Source organism: Dipodomys merriami, unplaced genomic scaffold, assembly GCF_024711535.1.
Source record: "Dipodomys merriami isolate MVZ:Mamm:240054 unplaced genomic scaffold, mDipMer1.0.p SCAF_42, whole genome shotgun sequence".
NCBI lineage: Eukaryota > Metazoa > Chordata > Mammalia > Rodentia > Heteromyidae > Dipodomys > Dipodomys merriami.
Window position 1 is genome coordinate 984590 of NW_027205826.1, and position 16349 is coordinate 1000938.

Here is a 16349-nt window from a genome sequence, read left to right on the forward strand (position 1 = left end):
GTACCCTTCTCTCTGCTGACAGCTGAGAAGGAAAGGGTTATGAAGAAAGGCACTCAGGGGGGCCAGCCCCTCTAATTCTAGAAAGGCAGTCACAGGTCCCTGGCAAGGCAGTCCAGAAAAATCTGTCTTGTTTACAAGCTGAGCACAGTGGCTATTTTGGGATGCCAGTGGAAGGCAGTAAGGGCCGAGACCCCAGGCTGAAGGGTGCTCTAGGTCTACAGAAGGGGTTCTTCAGAAGGCAAGTTCCAGGCTGGGGTCAGAACTCCACGACAGAGCACCTAGCACCTACAAGCCCCCCCTAAATCCAGTCCTACCCCAGACAGGCCCAACCAAGGACCTTGGCAGCTGAATGAGAACAACATTTATTCACCTCTGAACCAGTATAACAATGAAGGGCTGTCTCTCCCAAAGCTTCGTACATTCGAGCAGTGCGGGACTCCTGCCCTTCCCACACTTGCGGAATATTTACATAAAGCTGGGTGTTATCAGGCAAAGCCCCTGCCTGCCACCAGGGGTGGAGCAGGAAGGAAGCGCCGTCTGGTGCCCCCTGGGGTGGGCACCATGCCACCGTGCCTGTCAAGGTGGCCTGGGGACAATTGGCACAGTGGTGACGCCAGAGGATAAATGAGTGGGCACAAGGCCCAGCCACAGGGTGGAGATGGCCACGGGGGCCTGGGGTGGCAAACCTGAGTGAGGAGGGGGTTCCTGAGCCCAGCACCCCAGAGAGGCAGGTGTGAGGACCCCGCCCCCTTCTTTGGTAGAAAATCCAAAAGATTCCCCAGCCCCAGGGCTGGAGGCTGCAAGTTGCGCTGGGCGCTGTCGGCCTCAGGCTGCTGGGGGGGCGGGCACTGACAGTAAGGGGGCTGGGACATAGCTCAGTAACCGTACTTACATAGCGGACGCAAGGCTCTGGGCCAACCCCAGCACCACAAATAAAATAAAAAGCAGTGAGGAAATGTCTAACTAAAAAACCCTTTCTTTCCTAACCAGCGCCTCGCGCAGATGGCGCTGGGGCCCTGGGACACAGGCACTTGGGGTGGGCTGCGGGGAGATGTGCTGTCCAGCCAGTCGGCCTTGACAGGTGGGGGGGCAGAGGGGAGCCTGGCCCCAGCCGCCCCCTCCCCCAGGCCGCTCAGTACACAGGGGGCGGCTGGTAGCCCTCGGTGGTCTCCGCATTCTGGGTGAAGGGCGGCTGCTGGTAGTTGTCCACAGACGCGCCAGGGTAGGAGGTGTAGGCCGTGTTGGGGTCTGGAGTGGGGTCCACATAGTTCTGGATGAAGTCCTCCACTCCGGCCTTGTAGCGCTGGTAGGCCAGGGAGGCCAGCACACCCTGCATGGAGACCCCAGGTGTGGGCAGGCTGAGGGGGCAGCAGCGCACTCCCTCAGTCTTGTCTTTTCTACTTTTATCTATTGGCAGTGCTAGGGATGGGGGGAGGATCTCTGCACTTGCTAGGCAGCTACCACGCCAGAGACCACAAGCCCGCCTGCCCAAGTCCACTCACCCAGGAGAAGATGGAGAAAAAGCTGAAGGTGATGGCAGCCCGGGCTGAGTCAGCTCCCACCAGCACATGTTCAAGTTTGGTGGCTGACCATTGGTTCGTAAGGAAGCAAAAACCCACAAACCACAGGAAGGTCCAGAGAGCTGGGGAGAAGACAGAGAGGTCGGCTCCACAGAGGCACAGGAGTCTCCCAGAGCCCCCGGATGTGGGAGCAGCTGAAGCAGAGGTGGGGCTAAGGGGAAGGATTCTGGGGGGCACCCCATCAGGAGGCCAGAGCCCCACATTGGTGCCCCAAGACCATTGGGTTTCTGCGCCATCATGGTATATCATGGCCTCTGTTCTCTAACCCTCCCGAGAGCTCCAGCGCCCTCCACCGCCAGCCTGGCACTAACTGCTCTCCCAGGAGCCAAGAGGCGGGGCCAGGTACCTGAGAAGAGGAGGTCACCAATGACCAGGTACTTGCGGTCAGTGGCATTGCTGATCTGGGGGAAGTAGATATCGACCACAAAGAAGAAGGCTGACGCCAGGAAGGCCAGCACCCCGATGGCACAGCCGTAGCGACAGGCATCCTCGTTTTGATTGAACACACAGTACAACTGGGAAGACTCAGAGGTGTTGCTGTATCCTTCACCGAAGATGCAGGAGAACACAATCAGGGCGAATATCTGAGGGGAGAGCAGGGTGCAGGGGGTGGGCAGCCTGACCCCCACGGGCACAGCCCACACAAACCCATCCCAGGATTGTCACCAGGGACCCTGGCAGCGTGTAGGAACACTGGCCTGTTCCCTTCCCTTATTTTGTTGCTGGTACTGTGGTTTGAACTTAGGGCCTGGGCAATGTCTCTGAGCTTCATTACTCAAAGCTGGGACTCTTACCGCTTAGCCAAAGCTCTTCTTGTGGCTTTTGGGTAGTTAACCAGAGATAAGAGTCTCACAGACTTTGCTGCATGGACTGGCTTTGAACCAGAGCCTGAGATCTCAGCCCCCTGAATAGCTAGGTTTTACAGGCATGAGCCATAGGCACCTGGCTCTTAATTTTTTTTTGGGGGGGGGGGATAGGGTGTTGGTAACCCAAACTGTCCTGGAACTGAGATCTTCCTAAGATCTGGGATTACACATGTGTGCCACCATGCCTGGCTGCTGTTCCCTTCTGAGACCGGCACTCTTACCCCTTTGGGGCTTACTGGAGTTGGTGATGAGCAGACTGTTTCCTGGGCACTGCCTGACCACAGTCTCTCACTCCCGGGGACCCTGGGGATTCCCGGGCTGGGGAGAATTGGAATGAGCCCACCAGGGGATCTCCGGGAGGGGCCTGCTGCTTCCATCCGGGTGGCCTGCCCAGAGCTGATGTCACTGCACCAGGGAGAGGAAGGGTCATGGGCCGACCCCCCTCCTCACCTTCCACCCTCCAGTGCGCTCAACACCTCTGGCAAGCCACGCCAGGACCCAGGGCTCTGCCTCTAGGCCCCGCCAATCCTCTGGCAGCCTGCTTCTACAACCATTCTGCTTTCTTCTGTTTTTTTTTTTTTTTTTTTTTTTTTTGTCGGTCGTGGGACTTGAACTCTGGGCCTGGGCGCTGTCCCTCAGCTCTTCAACTCAAGGCGAGCGCTCTACCACTTGAGCTACAGTGCCACTTCCGGTTTTCTGGTGGTTTATTAGAGATAGGAGTCTCACGGTCTCTCCTGCCCGGGCTGGCTGTGAACTGCGATCCTCAGATCTCAGCCTCCTGAGTAGCTAGGATTACAGGGGTGAGCCACCAGCGCCCGGCTCCTGCTTTCTTCTGTTATCCTGTTCCCTCCCAGGGATTTCCAGTGTGTCTCTGGCCCACATGCAGGTCCTGTCTGAGCCAGACACTTCAGAGAGCCCTGCACTCAAGAGACCATTGAGGAAGGAGGAGGAGGGTGGGGAGTTCACCGGCTCAACTCCCTAGAGGAACTCCATGACAGGTCACCTTGCTTGCTCCTGGGTCTACAAGGCCACTCACCCCTCCCCCCAAATAAAAGGCATGGGTGAGGCTGGGGGCACCTGTTACCCGGGGGCCAGGCCCTGCCCTGCCCGCTCTCACTCAGGCTCTGGAACTGGCAGTCACAGGCCCCACCCCCAGCTGCGCGGAAGCCGGAACTCCAGGCGGACAGCAGCCTGACTGCTGGGCAGAGCCCCTGGCACTACCACCCTGTCCCACAGGGCATCTGTATCATCTGCTCCTTGGGCCGGCCAGGGCCAGGGGGCAGCGGGTACCCGCTGGAGCGAAGGCCCACCGCCTGGCTGGGCACCAACACTTGTCCAGCTTTCAGCTGCTTATCCAATGACATGGACCACTCCCCACCCCCCCCAGGCCTGGCACCAGAGCCAACGGAGAGGGCCCACCAGGGTCGCCTGGCCCGGGGTCACCTGGCCTCGGGTGAGGTGGACCGCAGCTGCGGCCTGCTCCTGGAAAGGAAGGAGGCCTATGCCCCTCGTGGGTGACCCCTCTGTGCCCCCTGTGGGTGACCCCCCCACGTGGCCTCAGGAGGCTCCCTCCAGGTGAGTGGGGGGGGGGTCAGCCACCTGCTCAGAAACTTCCCCAGCCCCTCCCCTGGGTGGCAGGCCAGGGAAGGAGGACCAAATGGCCTGGGGGAGGAGGACCAAAGGACCCGGGGGAGGTGGACCGCGGGGTCGGGCGCGGGGGAGGTGGACCGCGGGGCCGGGTCGGGGGAGGAGGACCCCGGGGTCGGGAGCAGGAGGACCGCGGGCCCGGGGGCCGGGAGCAGGAGGACCGCGGGGCCGGGTCGGGGGAGGAGGACCGCGGGGCCGGGGGAGGAGGACCGGGAGCAGGAGGACCGCGGGGCCGGGGGAGGAGGACCAGGAGCAGGAGGACCGCGGGGCCGGGGGAGGAGGACCGCGGGGCCGGGGGAGGAGGACCGGGAGCAGGAGGACCGCGAGGCCGGGTCGGGGGAGGACCGAGAGCAGGAGGACCACGGGTCGGGGGAGGAGGACCGCGGGGCCGGGGGAGGAGGACCGCGGGGCCGGGAGCAGGAGGACCGCGGGGCCGGGTCGGGGGGGAGGACCGCGGGGCCGGGAGCAGGAGGACCGCGGGGCCGGGAGCAGGAGGACCGCGGGGCCGGGTCGGGGGGGAGGACCGCGGGGCCGGGAGCAGGAGGACCGCGGGGCCGGGAGCAGGAGGATCGCGGGGCCGGGAGCAGGAGGACCGCGGGGTCGGGGGAGGAGGACCGCGGGGCCGGGAGCAGGAGGACCGCGAGGCCGGGTCGGGGGGGAGGACCGGGGACCGGGAGCAGGAGGATCGCGGGCCCGGCCGCGGGGTCGGGGCCTGGCCCCGGGACGCCGGCCCCACGCGCGCCGCAGGCCCCGGACGCGCGGCCGCCGCCACCTGTCGCGGCCGGCGGGCCGGCGGGCGGGCGGCGGGGCTGGCGCGGCGGGCGGCGGCGGGCCCGGCTTACCATGCACAGCGCGCGCGCCACCACCTGCGGCTTGGTCAGGAAGCTGCGCAGGTCGAAGGAGCCGCCGGCCTTGGCCGCGCCGTAGGCCCCGCTCTCCATGTCGCCGCCGCCGCCGCCGCCGCCGCCGAGCCGCCGAGCGCCGGGAACCCGCCGGGCGGCCCCGCCCTCCCGGCCCGAGCCCCGCCCACGGGGCGTGGCCTGCGGCCGCCAGGGACCGGGGGCAAAGTGCCGCCCTCGGCGGCGGCGGCGACGGCGGCCGGAGGCGGGCCCAGGGGCCTGCGCGGGGCGCGGCGGGGAAGGGGTGCGGCCGCCCGGGGCTCCCGGCCGCCCGCCGCACACTTCCTCCCCCCCGCTTCGCTGGCCCGCCGCCGCGCCGCCGGAAAGGGTCAGAGTCCTCCGGGGAGCAGCTGGGGCCCTGCCTGAGCTCCCCTCCTCCCGGAAGCCTGCTGCAGGCCCGCGTCGGCCCCCACCTGCCCAGGACCCAGGCTTAGGAGCACCCCATCCCCCACCCCACTCAGTTCTCCAGCCTAAGGCCAGGGGTGTCTAGGGGTGGCTGAAGGGGTGCCTGGCATGTGCAAGACTCGGGGTTCCAACACCACAAATAATAATAACAACAACCCAGGAAGCCCCTTCCAGGCTCCTCACCCCTTCCCATTCTTACTTCCCTGGGCCAAGGCCCAAGGCTGTGAAGGACTCACACTGCCACGTACCAAGATCCTGGGCAAACAGAATCCAGGCTCCTAATCCCAAAGTGACAGTCAGTTCACCTAAAAAAAAAAAAAAAAAAGGCTCATGCCTGTAGTCCTAACTACTCAGGAGGCTGAGATCTGAGGATCGAGGTTCAGAGCCAGCCCTGGCAGGTTTAAGAGACTTTTATTTTTGTTGGTCATAGGGCTTGAACTTTGGGCCTGGGTACTGCCCCTCAGCTCTTCAGCTCAAGGAGAGCGCTCTACCACTTGAGCCACAGCACCACTTCCGGTTTTCTGGTGGTTTATTGGAGATAAGAGTTTCCTGGACTTTGCTGCCCAGGCTGGCTTTGAACCGAAATCCTCAGATGATCTCAGCCTCCTGAATAGCTAGGATTACAGGCATGAGCCATCAGCATCCAGCTGAGAGACTGTCTCCAATCAACCACCAGAAAAACAGAAGTGGAGCTATGGCTCAAAGTGCTAGCCTTGAGCTAAAAGAGCTCAGGGACAGTGCCCAGGCCATGAGAGTTCAAGCTTTATGACCTACAAAAAAATAAAAAATAAAAGCCAGTGCCAGTGGCTCACACCTATAATCCTAGCTACTCAGGAGGCTGAGATCTGAGGATCGCAGTTCAAAGCAAGCCTGGGCAGGAAAGTCTGTGAGACTTATCTCCAAGGAACCACCAGAACACCGGAAGTGATGCTGTGGCTCAAGTGGTAGAGCACTAGCTTTGAGCTGAAGAGCTGAGGGACAGCGCACAGGCCCAGAATTCATGACCCAGGCCAACAGCAACAACAAAAAGGTATACCTGGAAAGGGACACTGGTGCTAGGCTGTGTGAGACAGGCAGGGGGAGGGGAACTGGAGGGACCATGTACAGGCTCCAGGAAGGATGTGCTAAGGGAGGTAAGGGATAAGGAGCGCAGTACACAGTACACGAGGGGAGCTGGTGGTGTGAGTACAGCCAGAGAACAGAGCCACCACAGGGGGAAGGAGGGGGGCTGGTCCTTCTGACAGTCCATCCCCTGACTCCCTTCCCCCCCCCAACATTCATGGGTGATGAGGAGCCACTGGAGGTGAGCACAGGCCCCCTTCCTTTCTATCCATCCCCTAAAATTCTTACGGCAACATTTAAGTGTGCTGAACTCCCCCAGGGTCTAAGGAAACTGGCAGGCCTTTCCCTTCCCCCTTCCCTCCTTTCTTCAACCTTCACATTCTCCTTCTCCCTTCCCCTCCTCTTCCCTTCCCTCCCTTTTTTGCCAGTCCTAGGGCTTAAACTCAGGGCTTGCTTGGGCGCTGTCCCTGAGCTTCTTTTGCTCAAGGCTAGCGCTCTACCACTTGAGCCACAGCGCCACTTCGGGCTCTTTCTGTGTATGTGGTGCTGAGGAATGGAACCCAGGGCTTCATGCATGTGAGGCAAGCACTCTACCACTTCCCAGCTCCTCTTCCTTTCTTTTTATTTGTTTTTAGCCAGGGTCTTGCTCTGTAGCCCAAGCTGGCTTCCTATTCTCAGTCTTCCTGCCATAGCTCCTGAGTAGTGAAATTACAGGTGTAAACCGACAAGCCTGCTTTTATTTGGATTGTATTTCATTTTTATGCTTATTTTCGGTGCTGGGATTCTTCTTCTCAATGCTTTTATTATGTATAGTAAAGATATACAACATGATGTGATAGATGCACAAAGACAGCGAAAGTCTGGAATGGAGCAAATGAATCTGTCATCACAGGGGCCACGTGTGGACCCCACATGCAGTCCAATTTTATTACCTCTGGTGCGCGTGTGCTTTAGGTCTCTGAGCTGCACACAGCACTTGTTTGCTGTTCTGTGTCTTCAGACCTACCAAGCCCCCACCACCCCCAAGGCCGGCTTCTTCCTAAGGGACTCTGGCCTCGTCTTCTGGTCCCCATCTTGATGACAAAGTAGCAGATGCTCTGGGTCCGGCAGCACACCTCTCTTTCACCTTCTGCCGAGGCCTCCTGGGGTTTTATGGCGTCAAGAGCCTCTGTATCCTGGGCAGGAAGACAGGAGGCTTACTCACCCCACTTAAACGAAGTGGGGTGCTGAATCACTGAGGGGCCAAACACTGGTCCCTGGTCACAGGGTCGGTGGCAGCCAGGTCTCTGAACCCCACTTTACAGGAGAGAAGAGTGAGGTGCCTCACATGGGAAGTTCCAGGAGGCAGAAGCATGGCCCTGGGGCAGCAGGCAGCAGGCAGAGGCTGGCCCTGCCACTTCACCCAGCCAGGAAGTGCTGGCCATGGGAAAGAGACTTCACAGGAAGTCCCGCCCCTGCTTCCTGTGCCACCTGGGAAAGTCTGACCAATGAGGCCTCTCCTGGCCCGCCCAGGTCTCAGAGGACCCACAGGAAACATGGAAAAAGCTGGGCCTTGTTAGCGCATGTCTGTAAGAGTAGCTACACCGCAGGCTGAGATGTAAGGCTAGAGGTGAAGAACCCCTGGGTGGGAAAGTTTATGAGACTCTTATCTCCAATTAGTCACCAAAAAGCTAGAAGTAGAGCTGGGACACAAGTGATAGACTACCAGCCTGAAAACAAGCAAACATAGGCACAGGCAGCTCACGCCTGTCATCCTAGCTACTCTGGAGGCTGAGATCTGAGGATCGCGGTTCAAAGCCAGCCAGAAAGTCCAAAAAAGTAGAAGTGGACATGTGGCTTAAATGGCAAAGATCAGGGATAGCATCCAACCTCTGAGTTCAAGCCGAGGACCAGCAGAGAGAGAGAGAGAGCGCCCCATCAGAGGCTAGATGACCACTAAAGAGCAGCTGGGGACCTGGGGACGGGGGACAGGAAACAGTGCATCTCAATGAATATCTTTGGGGTGGGCCTGTTGGTATGTCCCCCTTTCTCACGGCCTTGGTGGCTGCCTGACTTGTAAGCGCCGCCCACCCCTCCTCTCCGTCCCCTCCCCCCAGGTTCTTGGTGGTAGACAGCCACTCTCCCATTCCATCCCTGCGCAGAGCCACAGGGCTTACCTAGTCCAGCCAAGCATCCCAGAAGCAATGCCTGTGACGGAGACCAGGCTGCCGACAAGCACGCACGTGGGTCCCAGGGGCAGCTGCCCTGTGAGGGCGGCAAGGAGGCTGGGTTGGGCTGGCTGCCTCCAGGCAGGAGGCCTAGTAGGCATGGCTGCCGCCTGGGCCCTTTAGGCCGGGTCCCCTTCCAGCCCCGAAGAGCGCGCTCACCCGGGGGCACCAACGTGAAGGCACTGCTCAGGGCACTGATGCTGTTCTCAGCCTGGCACTGGTACCAGCCGGATGTCTGGGACAGCTGAAAGGAGAAGTTGGCAGGCTGCCCGTGGAGAGGCCTCTGCTGCATGCAGACTCGCCCGTCCTTCCTGACCAGACGGTAGGTGATGGGTGGACTGCCAGAGGACACCTGGCAGGACACCTCCATCCTGGGGCCGGACCCTCTGTCCCACAGGGAGAAGTTAGCTTGCAGCTGGGACACTGGCTCTGGTAGTTGGGGGGGGGGGGCAGCAGGGGATGGGAGGGAATGGCACAGACATGGTTAGAAGGCCTTATGTCCTGATCTGAAATGCCAGACGAGCCCAGGGCTTTGTGTTGCTGCCGCCTTCCCTAGGCAGCCCTCAGGATTACCCTGTGTGTCTGAGCTTCTAGCCTGCTGGCAGTGTGACCACACAATTACACTTTCGGTATGGTATATTTCAGGTTTCCAGACTTAGAAAATAAAAATACAGGGCACCTGGTTAAATTTGAATTGTAGACAAGCAGCAAGTACTTTTTCAGAAGCAGTATGTCCTATATGAAACATATCTGGCAGCTTCCATTACATCCAATTAAGTAAAAAATATTAGCAGGGTGCTGGTAGCTCATACCTGTAATCCCAGCTACTTAGGAGGCTGAGATCTGAAGATCATGGTTCAAAGCCAGCCTGGGCAGGAAAGTCTATGAGACTCTTATCTCCAGTGAACCACCAGAAAACCAGAAGTGGCACTGTGGCTCAAACTGGCATAGTGTTTGTCTTGAACAAAAGAGCTCAGGGACAGTGCCCAGGCCCTGAGTGCAAGCCCATGACCAGTGGGGGGCGGGGTGGAATTCTAGACTCTGAACCCTTATGTATTAGCAGCGATCCCACGCCTCCTAAATGCCACCCTACCCAATGCCCTCTGTGCCCTGGGGTGCTCCACTCATTATCTCGTTTTCAGGCCTAGCACTGGAGGCTAAGAGAGACCCACCTGTCCCCACAGCCAGTGTGGGTGGGATCTGAGCTCCACCTGTAGGGTTCCCACCTGACTCCCCCTTGGCGACCTCTCCTAGCATCCTTAGGCTGAGGGGCAGAGAATGGAGGGGAGCCCCCACCTAATCTTTGTCTAGCCATACAGGCCAGCAACACTTCCTGGTCCCCATTGCCCAGGGCTCTCAAGGAGAAACTCAGGGTGGAATGGGATGGAGCTAGGAAGAAGGCAGGACTTGGGGCTGATACAGGGCAGGGGAGGGGTCCTGAAACCGGCTTTGGCCAGTCTCCCAGAGCCTCCAGACAGGAAGCCGGAGCCCCATGAGTGGCTGAGAAATTGAACTGAGATGAATGACAGCAAGGGCCTGGGTTCGCCGGGTGCTGGTGGCTCCCATCCATAATCCCAGCTGCTCAGGAGGCTGAGATCTGAGGATCGCGGTTCCAAGCCAGCCGAGGCAGGAAAGTCTTTTTTATTTGTTTTTTAAATTTTTATAGGAGTCTTACCTCCAATTAACCAGCGAAAAGTGGAAGGGGAGCTGTGTGGCTCAAAGGGTAGAATGCCAGCCTTGAGCAAGAAAGCTAAAGGACAGTAGGACAGTGTCCAGGCCCTGAGTTCAAGCCCCAGTGCTGGTAGAGAGGGGGGAGAAGGGAGGGAGAGAAGGAGGGAGGGAAGGAGGGAGGGAAGGGATGAAGGAAGGAAGGAAAGGAAAAGAGAAAGAAGGGCCTGGTTTATTAGCCTCAGTTATGAGCCCACAGGCAGGATGGAATCTCGTGGGCACCAGTCTGGGCACAGCTTTGGGGCTGGCAGCCTGCCCTCCATTCCCACTATCCTGCCCTGGACCCCTCTAAATCCCCCAGGAGCTCCCCACTTGTCTGCCTCCCCTGCTCCCCTCTGGCTGGCCCCAGCACTCACTGGCCCACAGCTCCCAGTACATCTGCAGCCTGGCGCTGGGCCCGTGGGTGCCCGAGGCGGAGACGGCCTGGCAGGCGTAGGTGAGCAGGTCCGGGCTGGACTTGAGCGTGACGTTGATGTTGAAGAAGGCGGGCTGGTAGGTGTTTATCACCCTCCTGGCCACCACGGTGTTCTGTCTAGCCAGGAGGGAGTAGGTGATGGGCGGGGGTGCCTGCGGCACATGGCATGTTATAAGCACCCAGCGGCTTTGGGGGTAGACCTGCAGGACTTTGTAGGTGATGGAGATGTCTGGGGTGGAACCTAGGAGGTGGAGAGTCCAGGAAGGGAGGGAGGGAGGGAGGGAGGGAGGGAGGGAGGGAGGCAGGAAGGAAGGAAGATAGGAAGAAAGAAAGAAAGAAAGAAAGAGGAGAATGAGAAAGAAAGAAAGGTTGACTTATCACACCCCTTAAGAAAATGCTGGTTTTGGCTGGGAAGGCGGCTCATGGCTATAATCCTAGCTACTCAGGGGCTGAGATCTAAGGGTCACGGTTCAAAGCCAGCCCAGGGATAGAAAGTCCATGAGTCTCTGATCTCCAGTTATCCACCAAAAAAACTGGAAGGTGTAGCTGTGGCTCCAAGTGGTAGAGTGCTAGCCTTGAGCAAAGAGGAGCTCAGAGACAGAGCCCAGGCCCTGAGTTCAAGTGCCAATACTAGCACATTAAAAAAAAAGACAAAATAGGGCTGGGAAGGTGGCTCAGTGGTAGAGCGCTTGCCTTGCATGCCTGAGGCCCTGGGTTTGATTCCTCAGCACCACATAAGCAAAAAGAAAAAAGCCGGAAATGCGCTGTGGCTCAAGTAGTAGAGCGCTAGCCTTGAGCTGAAGAGCTGAGGGACAGCGCCCAGGCCCAGAGTTCAGGCCCCACGACCGGATCCCCCCCCCAAAAAAAGATAAAATATAAATGTCCTTGGGGTCCCTGGCCTCCCCTGTGCTGCTGGGCGACCTGTGTAAGTACACTGCAGTACGCAAGCGCTCCCGGCACGTGGCGCGCTGACAGGTGACATGCTCTGGGAATCTGACAGCTCCCTTGTAGCTGGTTGCTACATCACCTGACAGACAGTGGATTTCAGTGTGGGCTGCGCTGGCTCCTGAGGACTGCTGTGTCTGCTGGCATTTGTGGTTATCACCCTGGGGCTGCTCCTGGCATCGGCTGAATGGAAGCCAGCGACTCCCTAAACACCCACAATGCAGTGGGCAGTCTACAACGGAGAACCATCCAGCCCCAAGGCCAGCGGTGTGGGCTGAGAGCCACACAGAGTGGCTGGGCCATCTAGAATCAGGACCGCTCACTGGGCCTGCACAGATGTCACCAGCTCTGTCTCATCAGAGTGTCCACCACAGCTTCACCAGCACCCCCCTGATAGGGTGGGGGTCAGGGGAGTACTTTTCTTCTTTTTTGGTTTGAGAGCAGGACTCAAACTTGGTACCTGACTCTTTTGCTCATTGGCTAGTGCTCTACCAACTCAGCCATGCCTACAATCCATACTTTTTTTGTTGTTTTTTGGTCAGTCTTGGGGCTTGAACTCTGGGCCTGGGTGCTGTTCCTGAGCTCTTCTGCTCAAGGTAAGCACTTTACCACTTGAGCCACAGCTCCACTTCTGGTTTTCTGGTGGTTTATTGGAGATAAGAGTCTCACGGACTTTCCTGCCTGGGCTGGCTTTGAACCATGATCCTCAGATTTCAGCCTCCTGAGTAGCTAGGATTACAGGCATGAGCCACCAGTGCCCAGCTTTTTTTTTTTTTTTTTAATATTAAAAAGATATTGTTAGGGTTAGGAAGGTGGCTCAGTGGTAGAGTGCTTGCCTTGCATGCATGAGGCCCTGGGTTCTATTCCTCAGCACCACATAAATAGAAAAAGTCAGAAGTGGTGCTGTGGCTCAAGTGGTAGAGTGCTAGCCTTGAGCTGAAGAGCTGAGGGAGAGCGTCCAGGCCCAGAGTCTAAGCCCTACAACAGACAAAAAAACCCCAAAAAACAAAAAGTATTGTTATTATAAAAGTGATGGGCAGAGGTGTTACAATTACCTTTTTCTTTTTTTCTTTTTCTTTTTTCTTTTTTCTTTTTTTTTTTTTATTTTGGTCAGTCATAGGGCTTGAACTCTGGGCCTGGGCGCTGTCCCTCAGCTCTTCAGCTCAAGGCTAGTGCTCTACCACTTGAGCCACAGCGCCACTTCCAGCTTTTTCTATTTATAGGGGGCTGAGAAATCGAACTCAGGGCCTCATGCATGTGAGGCAAGCACTCTACATTGAGCCACCTTCCCAGCCCCCCATTACCTTTATCTTTTTGGGAAAAAAAAAAAGGCTTTTCATGCAAAATCATTGGTTTGAGAAAGCAGAGCTACAGCTAGACTTAGAGCTGCCTGAGCTACTGCACTTCCATCCGTCATTAAGTTTGACTCTTGGGACAGAGGCCTTCTTAGGGCTGAAAGGCACCTCAGGGGCAGGGGCTGGAAACTCATGCTGGGGAAGTGGGGATCTCCTGGACCCCCTTGCAGTTCTTCTGCTCCCTTCAAAAAGGGAAATGATCTAGACGTACAAAAGTAGAAAGGAAAAAATGCCCCATTTTCATTTCAATGGCCGAGAATAGAAGCTTGATTTGCCTAAGTCTGCATCAGGGCCTTTACTCTCTATTCAAACAAGGTGTGTGTGTGTGTATGTGTGTGTGTCTGTGTTTGTGTGTGTGTGTGCGCACATGCACATGTGTGCATACACATTTGTTTTCATTATTTGGTTTATGGATTTAGTGGATCAATAAAGGGCAGTCTTTCCCTAATTTAGCATGCAGCTACTAAGTCAGAACTTTTGGATGATGTGATGTCACATGTAAAACGAGATAAAGTGATACCGAGGCCCCTCTGGGGCCAGAAGCTAAGCCACGTAGAGGCTGGGTTGCAGGGTGAGCCTCATTCTGTGAGAGTCTGTTTCTAAAGAAAGGACATTGCCAGGCCCTTGTAATCCTAGCTACTCAGGAGACAGAGATCTGAGGATCACAGTTGAAGGCCAGCCTGGGAAGATACATTCAAGAAATTCTTTTTTTTTTTTTTTTTTGGGGGGGGGTCCGGTCATGGGGCTTGAACTCTGGGCCTGGGTGCTGTTCCTCAGCTCTTCAGCTCAAGGCTAGTGCTCTACCACTTGAGCCACAGCACCACTTGCGGCTTTTTTCTTTTTGCTTATGTGGTGCTGAGGAACCAAACCCAGGGCCTCATGCATGCAAGGCAAGCGCTCTACCACTGAGCCACCTTCCCAGCCCTCAAGAGGTTCTTATCTCTAACCATCAAAAAGCTAGAAGTGGAGGTGTAGCTCAAGGGGTAGAGCACTAGCCTTAAACAGAAAAAGCTAAGATCTTGTGTTTAAGCCCCCAAATTCACACACACACTCACACACACTCACACACACACCGTGTTCAGTTAGCAGGACTTGATTGGCTGAGCAGAAGTCATGGGCTGATTTGACAGAAGAGGCAGGTACTTTCCAGAGAACCAGCTACGGCTTTTTTAAGGGCAACACCAAAAATATGTGTGAATCTCCCTCCGCCTCCCCCTCTCCCCTCCCTCTTTCCTCCACCTCTCTCCTCCCCCTCTCCCTTTCCCTCTTTCTCTCTCCAGCAAATGAGGAAATAAATGGTCATTGAATCTGTGCCTCCTCTGAGTGAGACCTACATCAATAGTCCCATGGGAAGTAGAATAGAGGCATGTCCAGCTCTGGCCTGCGTAGCTGGCCGCACAGGTTAGGGACAGGGAAGGAAGGTCTCCTGTCTCCACCCTGACTGACACGGGGGCTGGAGATGGGGGGGGCTGGGCAGGGAGGAGAGGGGACTGTGCAGAACAAGCAGAAGATGCAGTTGGTCCTGAAAGTGGGCCAGGCCAGGGGTTCCCCTCCCTGGGGAACTCTCAGAGACCCACGCCCTCCAGCTGCTTCTGCACTGGCTGGGATTCTAGCTTTTCCCAGCAATCTTTCTGACCAAGGGGCCCCCATCCTGGGTCAAGGGGCTCCCCAAGAGTTCCCCACCTGTCTGGGGCCACACCCACCCAGCAGACCTACAGGGCTCACAGGTGTGTGGGAGATTCTGCTCCCCCCTGCCCCCCTCCACCCCTGCCCAAGGACACCCCCTCATGCTCCAAACAGCTCTGCTGGAAGCAGAGCCCTTCCGCTGGCCCCTGTCCCCAGAAATCCCGCTTCCACCTGCTCAGCCTGCCTTCTTCACTCTCCAGATCCCTGCAGGGTGGAGGCTGGGTTCCAGAATGGTTGAGCCGGCTGCCTTCCCCCCCCCCCCATCCCATCCACAGCCTCTCTCCCACCAAGGATCACAGATGGAGGCCGAGGACCCTTCTCCCCCCAGTATCTTGGGGCTACTCACCTTCTGCCTCCTCTTTGGGAAAGCTGCTGGGAGCTGCAAGAGAGGGGAAGGGGGAGGAGCCCCGTGAGGGAGCCGCAGCTGAGCCCAGGAGATGGGGTCCTAAGCCCATCTTTCAGATGAGTAAATCGGTGCGGTGATGAAGCAGCAATGAGGCCAGTGAGGGGCTGGTCTGGTCTGTAGTGTTACCCTCCCTGTCTGTCCCTGCCTTCCCCTGTACCCTGCCTTCAGGACCTCTCCTGTGCTCCCCAGCGCTCCCACACCCTAAGCCCACCCCCTGAGGCTGGGGCAGCCCTTCCCAGGGTGTCCCCGAGCACGCTCACCCAGCATGGCCAAGCACAGCAGCGGGAGCAGCCTCATGCCTCGTCCTCAGTGGGGCTGCGTGGAGCCTCCGCTCAGACTCAACAGAGCTTCCTGCGTGTGGGCCTCCTTCCACCGTGGGGGGCCCCCTGGCACGCTCCAGGGGTGCCGCCTGCAGGGCCAAGATAATCTGGAGGCTGCAACTCCCAAGGTGCCCCCTCCCACCAGGGTGGGGCCCAGAAGAGTCCCACGGGTTGGAGCCCCTGGACTTTGGTGGGTGAGGGACACCCACATCCTGGCTTAGCGAGGCAGGGGCGGGAAGTGAGGTGGGGTGTGTGTGCCCAGTGGGAGGTGAGCGATTCCCAGGCAGGGCCTTACAAGGCAGACTGGAGACGTGGCGGCCGGCTGCACGGCGACTTCTGCCCACATGCCAGAGGATCCCCTCCGACCACCAGCCGGGCACCTGGGAGGGGGCTGATGCCGCACCTGGCCCCAGGCTCCACCACAGCCCGGACGAGGCCCCCTGGCCAGCCCAGGACTGGTCTCGAGCTCTGCCCTTCTTCATGCCAGTGGATGGCCGAGCGAGAGCAAATGGAGGGTCATCGTCCAGGGGCCTGGGCCCGAGGCTCACGCAGGCAAAATAAAGACTAAGCCATGTCACCATCTGTGGTATGGCCTTGCCAGTGCCCCGAAGCAGAGGGGCGGTGGGCCTCCCAGCCCGAGGGGCCACTGCCACATGCCTGCCCCTCTAGCAGGTTCTGGCTCAAGCCCAATCTTGGCTGCCAGGCCAGCTGGTGGCTTTCTTGCCAGGGTGAGTGACTTTGTACAGAAACGGAATCATTCAATTGCTTTTTATTATTCTTCTGGTTGTGGGTCTTGAACTCAGGGCCTAGGCGCCGTCCACGAGCTTT

The 16349-nt window shown here is 58.1% G+C and overlaps 2 protein-coding genes across 6 annotated transcripts; both read right to left on the reverse strand.

Moving 5' to 3' along the window:
* Positions 1 to 346: 346 nt before the first annotated feature.
* Positions 347 to 5071, reverse strand: Syngr2 (synaptogyrin 2). 3 transcript variants are annotated; one of them, XM_069992887.1, is made up of 4 exons: positions 4936 to 5069; positions 1927 to 2164; positions 1462 to 1642; positions 347 to 1381 (listed from the first exon to the last, which is right to left on the reverse strand). In XM_069992887.1, exons 1-4 carry the CDS (start codon positions 5032 to 5034, stop codon positions 964 to 966), a joined length of 936 nt encoding a protein of 311 aa, XP_069848988.1. In that variant the 5' UTR covers positions 5035 to 5069; the 3' UTR covers positions 347 to 963. The 3 variants fall into 3 exon arrangements, with proteins under 3 accessions (XP_069848988.1, XP_069848989.1, XP_069848987.1); XM_069992886.1 differs by having other exon boundaries at positions 954 to 1330; positions 1503 to 1642; positions 4936 to 5064; XM_069992888.1 differs by lacking the exon at positions 1462 to 1642 and having other exon boundaries at positions 347 to 1330; positions 4936 to 5071.
* A 575-nt stretch (positions 5072 to 5646) lies between these two features.
* On the reverse strand, positions 5647 to 15586 carry CUNH17orf99 (chromosome unknown C17orf99 homolog). Of its 3 annotated transcripts, none has more exons than XR_011366165.1 (6): positions 15462 to 15586; positions 15142 to 15174; positions 10751 to 11050; positions 8616 to 9095; positions 7392 to 7634; positions 5647 to 5702 (listed from the first exon to the last, which is right to left on the reverse strand). XR_011366165.1 is itself a non-coding variant. In XM_069993269.1 (6 exons), exons 1-6 carry the CDS (start codon positions 15496 to 15498, stop codon positions 7610 to 7612), a joined length of 753 nt encoding a protein of 250 aa, XP_069849370.1. In that variant the 5' UTR covers positions 15499 to 15586; the 3' UTR covers positions 7118 to 7609. The 3 variants fall into 3 exon arrangements, 2 of the variants coding, with proteins under 2 accessions (XP_069849370.1, XP_069849369.1); XM_069993269.1 differs by lacking the exon at positions 5647 to 5702 and having other exon boundaries at positions 7118 to 7634; positions 8616 to 8703; positions 8826 to 9095; XM_069993268.1 differs by lacking the exon at positions 5647 to 5702 and having other exon boundaries at positions 7118 to 7634.
* Between the last annotated feature and the right edge of the window lie 763 nt (positions 15587 to 16349).

Coding starts and splice junctions, on each gene's coding strand:
- CUNH17orf99 (XM_069993268.1), bottom strand. CDS start 15,498: ATGAGGCTGCTCCCGCTGCTGTGCTTGGCCATGCTGG. Junction 15,175..15,461: donor GCTGTGCTTGGCCATGCTGG/GTGAGCGTGCTC, acceptor CCTCTCTTGCAG/CTCCCAGCAGCTTTCCCAAA. Junction 9,096..10,750: donor GTACTGGGAGCTGTGGGCCA/GTGAGTGCTGGG, acceptor CCCAACTACCAG/AGCCAGTGTCCCAGCTGCAA.
- Syngr2 (XM_069992887.1), bottom strand. CDS start 5,034: ATGGAGAGCGGGGCCTACGGCGCGGCCAAGGCCGGCGGCTCCTTCGAC. Junction 1,643..1,926: donor TGGTGACCTCCTCTTCTCAG/GTACCTGGCCCC, acceptor TCTTCTCCCCAG/CTCTCTGGACCTTCCTGTGG. Junction 1,382..1,461: donor GGCTTGTGGTCTCTGGCGTG/GTAGCTGCCTAG, acceptor GACAAGACTGAG/GGAGTGCGCTGCTGCCCCCT.